The sequence below is a fragment of the Venturia canescens genome, chromosome 2 (genome assembly GCF_019457755.1).
Source record: "Venturia canescens isolate UGA chromosome 2, ASM1945775v1, whole genome shotgun sequence".
In the NCBI taxonomy this organism is placed as follows: domain Eukaryota; kingdom Metazoa; phylum Arthropoda; class Insecta; order Hymenoptera; family Ichneumonidae; genus Venturia; species Venturia canescens.
In genome coordinates this window covers 25,544,698-25,553,082 of record NC_057422.1, presented here as the reverse complement: position 1 = coordinate 25,553,082, position 8,385 = coordinate 25,544,698, and the positions used below count along the sequence as shown (strand labels likewise).

Genomic DNA, 8,385 nt, shown 5'->3' with positions numbered 1-8,385 from the left:
TCCAATACGTGGCAAACAATCTGACACCAGACTGTTTATACTTGGATCGAAAGAGACACCATAAAAATGTGCTTCTCTTTGAGTTAGCCGGGGTGGAGAGCCAACGACGTAATCATCGTGAACATTGTACTCAAGGGGTAATCTGTTGAGGAATACTTTTAACACCTTTCCTTCACGCACTTTTTATATTTTGTGTGATACAGTTGAAGATTATCGATTTTCAATAAATCTTTTTTTCAGCAACACATTGATGTTCATATCATCTGTTTCGAAAAAATAACAAGGATAAGAAAAGAGGGGTCGAAAGCAATAAGTCATCCGATATTAAAATAATATATGTGATATTTAAAGTTGATGATGTATATCGGTACATTTCTTATTTTTCCAACAATTTATTCAAATTATTTAGAGACAAATGTTGGTAGACCAAATAACTGAGTTCATTACGATACACAAAATGAAATGGAAAGGATCAATATAGAAAGAGGGAGTAGGAGAGAAAGCGAAATGAAAAAGAGTGAGAATGAAAAATTAAATAAAAAAAAAAACGGGTTTGCATCCGCATATACAGAGGGAAACAAGGTGTATATTCGAGTCAGCTCGCGAGCCAGAAGCTCATGCACTCGTGAATGCTACCAATACACATATTAATATATTTATATCCATGTGTGTGTATGTGCGTGTCCGCGCGCCTGCGTGCGTATGTGTGTACGCTTAAGACTCCCCTAGAGACTATATATATATATCCCGAGTCTAAAGCGCACGCTCTTGGTCTTCTTTCTTTTCGTTTTGTTTCGTTCACGTCCAAAAAAGAGCAGAGAGCGAGAGAGGGAGAGAAGGCGAAGAAAGAGACCCAGAGAGAGTTGGAAAGCGCGCGCGCCAAGAGTAAAGTACATATATCGAGCGAAGAGATGCTAGGACGGACGCACGCTGTAAGGCCCGAGGCTATACGATGAAAAAGTGGGGATTTTGTGGCTGGTGGTACGGCGCGCGCCACGGCTGAGGAGAAGGGAGAACGGCTCGCGTCTCTTCCAGCATCCTCCCCTCGCTCGCGTTTCGTCGTTCTCTCATCCATTCTCCTTCCCTCCCCCTCTTCCTCTCTTTTACATTACAGACACATGGATAAATAACTAGTATGTGAGACTTGCGGACCCAGCAAAGATCTCTGTGAACCTCGTCGGCGGTCCCCTCAGGGCCTTCCCTCCTTCCCGTCCCCGCCCCTGCTCGTTCGGCGAGATCGAGCTCGCCCGGGCCAAGCTTTTTACTTTTTCTTCCGAGCGGTAACTGTTCAAATTTCGTTGCCCCTCGGCACGTCGGGTTGCTGCTGTCGCTGCCCTCGGTGGGGATGCCGAGGACCCTCCGTATACGCGGTGAAACTGGCAAGTTCCAGTGTCTCTCAAACGCAATATCCCGCTTCAAACTATATTCCTTCTTTCAATTACTCATTTCTACAAACTTTTCACAAAAGTTAATAAACTATGTTGGATTCTATTGACGAGAGAAATTCGATAACTTTGTGTGTATATGAAAAAATAAAATAATATAACATAATAAAAATGAATAAAACGATGAAAAATTACCTTGACAAGGACAGTGAACGTTTGTTAGAGAAAAACTTTCATAGAGAACAATTAAATAACGATTAAGAAGTTTCAAACGGTATTGTTAACGATTAATAGCTGATCAACAATATCTTTGGGGACAAACCATTTGATCGGGTGTAACTCAAAGACGGAAGAATGATGATAAAATTAACTAATCGATATACGTAAGCTATTTTAGATTTCTGTCCGGTGAAAATCATACGAGATATGCATAGATTTCATGCAAATCAGTTGGGATTCGTTTGACTGGAAGAAATGTTGATTGACTCATTAAGTCGATAATAGATATGGAAATGACAGAGAACCGGTTTTGATGAGAGTAAAACCTAATCGTCGGGGATTCAACGATGAAAGAATCGATTATCACTATTGACAATTGGTGCTCGTTTTCAATGAATTTCGTGTTCGAGATAAGCTGAGCCGTTGAGGGCAGTTCAAATGTTAGAAAAAAAATAGAGGCGATCCTCCTTTTGGCAAGAATATTTTACGGGAGATTATTAATTCGATTAGAATTGTATTGATTAGATTGGAAATAAGGTGATCGGACCACCCATGAATCTTGGCAATTCAATTTAAAAGACCATTATTCAAGCAAAAATTTACTCTTCATGAGAGACCATAGAAATTAATCGTTCAAATTTTAATCAATCCCCCGACTATGAAACACTAAATATATCCGTAAGGCGAATGCTGAATAGGCAGGAATTTTCCTTCACAGCCCTCATTGGAGGACGTGATCCATCGACCACAAGAGAAAAAACGATACGTGTCAAAGTTTCGTCCGAAAATTCGTAAAAAAAAATGAGAATCTCGGTTGTCTTGTAGGGCCTTTGGGACAGTGAATAGGGTGGGGATGACGAGAGGGGTTCAAGCAGCGGGAACGGCGAAGAGGAGGGTGCGAGAGAGCCAGGAGGACGAGAGGCAGAAGCGGTAATGGTGGTGATGGTGGTGGTGGTGGCGTCGGTGAGGAGAGTTGAGAGAAGCACGAGAAGAGAGGAAGAGAGAAAGAAAAAAAGAAAGAGGGGAGTACGGGGATTTAGGGCCCGGTCGGGTATACAGGACCCCATGGTGGGGAGCGGCGCGTGCCTGTCCCGCTATATAAGGCCCAGAACCCTCAACAGCAAGGCATTTCGGGAGCCACTTCCGTACCGTAACCATCAAGGGTGCTAAATCGGGCAGTTTTATTTCTTTATTTGAATCTCGACGTCGGGCGCACGCGCGATATATATGCGCACAAGCACACACGCACATTCTTTTTCGTTGTTTTAATATAATATAGTACAATCAGAGAGATCGAAACGATCGATAAAAACAACAACAGAAGTTATTGGTGTTTTGAATCACGAGCAAAACGGACCAATCGTGATGATAAACAATAAAAAGAAAATATTTCTGTCCTAAAGAACGTGCGAATGGAATAAGAGGGAAATAGTAGACGGATATACGTATATAATAAGGATCGATCGCGTGCCAATCGCGTCAAGGTTCTCGTGAACGCGTGGCCATCAACTCGTTCGCGGTTTGTGCCGCGAGAAGAGGGAAAGACGTACCCGGAGAAAGAGCGAGAGAGTCAGAAGGGAAAAAAATCCGGCAAGATCTCGTATTCTGCACAGCATTGGGTGGGGGGAGAGACGTAAAGCCAGAAGAAAGAATTGTGTGAATAAATTGATTGTGACATGACCTTGGTGAGAACGTTGACGAGAAACGACGAGAACGCATTACCGAAAATGTTGAGCGTACAGCATCAAAATCATCATCACCATCATCATCACAGTCATCACGCAAGCGGTGGTTTGCACAGTAACATCAATGTGATAAGTCCACTATCTGGCAACAACAGCCAGAGCAACCGCAGCAACGTAATTGTGTCAACCGGTGGCCTTGCTTCCACCAACGACATCAAAACGACGTTGCATCAGCAACAACATCAAAACCAACAACAACAACAACATCATCAACAAAACAATTGCAAGAGAACGAAGATGTACCAGTCAACGCCTTACGGTACTGTGCCCCATCAACCGGCATCAGTGGCACGAAGAAACGCTCGCGAGAGAAATCGTGTAAAACAGGTAAATAATGGGTTCGCTACTTTAAGACAACACATACCTCAAAGTGTGGCTCAAGCTCTGGGCGGCAATACAGCGGGTACCCACGGTGGTTCGAGAGCTGGTAGCAAGAAACTGTCGAAAGTCGAGACCCTTAGAATGGCAGTGGAATACATCAGGAGTCTTCAACGTTTGATCGATGATCACGATGGTACGGACGGATCGAGTATGATCTCATCATCATCACCGGCACTTTCAACCTGTGGTTCGGGTAGTGTTACGTCTTCGAGAACTTCAGACCTCCTTCACGGTGATACGTTACATCGTGAGGATCTCCGAAACAAAACTTCGGACGATTTACATCACGGTATGACGAACACGAACGGTAGGCATTTGAGACAAAATGGCAACAGTCCAACGTCCTTCGTTCCACCACCCTGTTCCGAAGCGTCGAGCTCGCCAACTCCGAGCTTCGTATCTGAGGCTTCGTCAGCTGGTAGCCAGGGATACGGGAGTACCTCAACCAACGGTCCACTCTATACGACACACGGCGACAGTTACGATAATTACGAACCCATGAGTCCCGAGGATGAGGAACTCCTGGATGTTATCTCGTGGTGGCAGCAGAGCCAATGATAATTCAGCCGGAATACACAGAAACAAACTGGTCGACGGTGCCAACCGTCCGAAACTTGGGTCCTTCGCTATTCTCAGGGTTTGTATTATGATTTTTTTTTCTCCTCATTATCGACGTCACCCTATCTCTTCTTGACCCAACAAATCCCATTTTATTTTTTTCCTTGTTCCACTCTCTGACGTATTTTGCAAACTGTTGCGTGATCCATTCTAGCTATCACCACAACCTTTGCGTGTTTTTATTTTATTTTTTCTTTTACCAGCAGGGTGATCCTTTTTTCTCACTCTATTTTACTGAGTTTCGCATGTCCCTAGTTTCTGTCGATTCATCCTTCATTTATCATCATTTTTCTCACCACCATACTGGATTCTATATCCATTCTTACATTGGAGACGACAAACCCAGAGAGCTGTAAATTTCATCACTGATTTCCCCTCCAAAGAATACGAACTCGAAGAGAGAAAGAGAGAGAGAGAGAGAGAGAGAAGTTCGATACGAGCAGAACAACCATCACGGTAGGAAGTTCCAAAGGAAATTCTCTTGGCTAGATTTGTGACCTTGGCACGACAATGGGGAGACCCCTCGGCGAAACTCCGGCAGCCCACCATTCAAATCGCAGACTCCATTCAGTTCCCATCTCTCTCTCTCTCTCTCTGTCACTCTTCTACCGTGTTATATATACTTATATGCACTGGTGTGTACCTCTTGGTAGCGCTCGCGAGAGACTCGCGTTTATACATCCCGTGAAGAGAACGCTTTTGTTCACGATTTCTTTCACAATGTCGGTCCTTTCCTTCACGATCCTTGTCGTCGTCCTCCTCCTCCTCTTCCTCCTCCTCCTCCTCCTCCTCCTCCTCCTCCTCCTCCTCCTCTTCCCTCTGCACCTCCCGGTTCTTTTTCTACTCATTCATCCCCTTTCTTCCTCTTCTAATCTTACTACCTTGAGCTAGGGTACAATGCTCCGACTTACTTGCACCAGGATCAGTAATTTCTTTTTTTTTCATAACTATGTTTTTTTAATATACACACAAATCGTAGCATTTGAGCAGCATGAGTAATAATGTGTTATAAAATTTGGATCAATAATTCGAATTACTCCAAATTAAATCGTCTGTGAATAACCATTGATTTAGTATTCACTAGAGTTAAAATTTAATACTGCGCATATTCATATGCACCTGTATTGTATTTTAGAAAACTAAATTTACAAATTTACTAGAACCTATCAATATTGTCTACTCACTCTTGCAATTCCATTTTATTTATAAGCAAAAGTTACCATTCGAAAATCCACATATTCATCTGGGAATTTGGTTTGTACGTAATAAATCTTGAAACGACTCCAGATGATAATCTGACAAGGTTATAATTTGACAATGAAAAAAAAAAAGTTTCTCATCACGCCAACACGTAATTTTGTAAATTTCCATTGAACATAGTTAAATCCGACGATCGAGACGTTCCTCCGGAGTAGTTTTCACCATCCCTTGAATTTTCTCCCCCATCCGCTAATGGGGTAGTCTTGAAAAAATCTCGATTTTTGTGCAAACTCCCTTTTTCTGGCGTTATTTTAATTTTTTTTTTTATTTCAACAGTAGTGTATATGTACTGAAATATACATCATCCCCATTCGTTCTTGCCTTTTTTCAATTTTATTCTTCTCTCTCAGTTGGATCGACGAGGACAATTTCGTCTCAGGCACTGCGTTTAACCTGAATGCATCTTTCAGGATATACCAGTCGTCCTGTCCCCTTCTATACCTCATTTTTCTCTCTTTCACTCCTTCGTCCATACACTTAGCGATCTCCTCCCTTTTTTGTCGATTTTGAACCGGTACCCAATTCTTTCTACTTTTTCTTCGGCGTCTCCGCCCGAGGGATCTCCGTTTTCCCCTCGACCTCTTCTTGAGTCATGTCCCTTCGTGAAATACGCCCTTACCTGAAAATCATCCCCGTCTATTGCTCTCTCACTTTAGGCTGAGCCGCTACAACACGTACTTATGTTGTGCCTGTGTATTATTATACACATATATACCTGCAGCATAATTCTCTCGACCCTAAAAGTCTGGATGATCTTAACGCTTTTGCAACACGATCAATCCAGGCAACGTGAATTGTTCCCTTTTTTAATTCCACGAGAACGAATTTTGAAAATGAATGTTTTTTATCCACAACTAAAAAAATGGTTGGATAGATTTATTGTTGCGATATTGAAAAAAAATAAAGACACTGCTTTTTTCTGAGTATCGTTATTCTTAAAATTGGAAGAACGTATCATTTTTATGACATCAAATTCAACTTTCCCATCGAATTTGAAAAATTGCCAAATCTTGCAGCCATACTAATGTTCATTTCATTTTTCTGATTACAGGAAAAACTACAATCATTCAACGCATGAAATGTTGTTGAGAAGCAAGCGAATCAACTGAGTCCAGCGCTAAGAAAAATTCAATTTGACGACGAGAAAAAGATTGACGGCGCTGACCCATTTACTGTGATCTAGTCATAAATACCCTTTTTTTGTCTGTCTATTTCTGTATGAAGAAAGACGATGCGATCGACGGGGTACTAAACGACTGTATAGAAATATGTATAAATATATATAGATATGAAAAATTACCACGTTTTGCCAGAGATCATCAAATAGGTGTACAGAATAAAACGAGGTTCGAATATTTTTGAATTCCATTCAATAATTTCGTGATCCAAATGAATCACTTTTGAGAAAGTCATTTGAAACAGACGTTTTCAACAAAAAGAGACGGAAAACATGTAAATAGTTATATATATATATATATATATATTAGTTGCGTTTAAGATGGTCTACGTTGTTAAGATTTAAAAAAAAACGAACAAGAAAAAGATCGTGGGAAAAGAGTTATAATGCTACAAGTACGAGTATCTTGGTAATACAATAAATTCTATAATTGTTTCGACTCTATTCTGATATGAAATGTCTAAGGCTTTCCCACATTTTCTGTCACACACTCTGATCGATCATCAAGTTCGTACATGTCTGTACGAATATTATTCTCTCTAGTTCTTCTTTTTAATGGTGAGACTGAGGGAAAGAAACAAAGCAAACTGATTCGAAAAACTGGTATCTTATTACGTTTGATACATAATTGATATCTAAAATCTAATATTCCAGTGCCTTAAAAGCGAAACAGGAATCATGTACATTATTATATTGGGCAGATAAACTCGTTAAATATATGAAACAAATATTATACAAATTACCCAGTCTCAACTTTTTATTAAATAACCCACGAAATCCCTTGTATTTTTTCCATAAACCACAACCTCAATTTCAGCTTTTTCGACTGGCGCAGTAGCTCCAATTCTACAACCTGTACTGGTCTGTCTGCTTTGGGTAAAGGAGGCGACCGGTTCAATTCATCTCTTCGTCAAATGCGTAAAGACAAAAAATCGATGAGCATCGCCGATATTTTCATGTGAGATACAGCGTGAATTAATTAATAGAAATTTCATGGTATGTACTATGTTTGCATACTTTTGTAAGGCATAAATAATACCAGCGAGAATGTACCAAAGCTCTTGACCGAAAGAATACACCTACATGAAACTTCATTATGAGATTAGTGAAACTGTTGCAGTTTTATTTTTAACAAAGTTGGAAAATTGTGAAGAAAATTTTTGTATGCGTTGACACGAATAGTAAGAAATTTAAAATTCTCACTTTTCTGCCTTCAAAAATCCCATTATACCTTCAAACGTTACTGTTTCTCCATTCACGAATGAATTCCGAAAAGCGTTTAGAGTGAATTGGAGAAGCGAGAGGTTGGAACCCCGTCGCAAATTTTAAGAAAAATGGGCGATTTCGTTTGATCCCTTGACGTTTAAACGATTCCTGGGCGGGACATTTGACTTTTGCACGACCCGGCACCAACGAAAAATTTGTAAAGCTTTGAAGTTTCTCACTTTTCCCGCCAACCTTCTACTATGTATTGCTAGTCATTGCAATTTCTTTGCACATGTAAACAATATACCTGGGCCTCTGACAAACGGTTATCGTACCCGCGAGCTTCAATTCTGGATTGAATTAGGCATTAAGGAGGGTGGCTACACTCGTCAAA

At 40.8% G+C, this 8,385-nt stretch overlaps 1 protein-coding gene across 1 annotated transcript; it reads left to right on the top strand.

The window, feature by feature from the left end:
- The first annotated feature begins 2,745 nt into the window (after positions 1 to 2,745).
- LOC122406191 (achaete-scute complex protein T3-like) lies at positions 2,746 to 7,491 on the top strand. The gene is made up of 2 exons (XM_043411487.1): positions 2,746 to 4,367; positions 6,660 to 7,491. Exon 1 carries the CDS (start codon positions 3,281 to 3,283, stop codon positions 4,286 to 4,288), a length of 1,008 nt encoding a protein of 335 aa, XP_043267422.1. The 5' UTR covers positions 2,746 to 3,280; the 3' UTR covers positions 4,289 to 4,367; positions 6,660 to 7,491.
- The last annotated feature ends 894 nt before the right edge of the window (positions 7,492 to 8,385 follow it).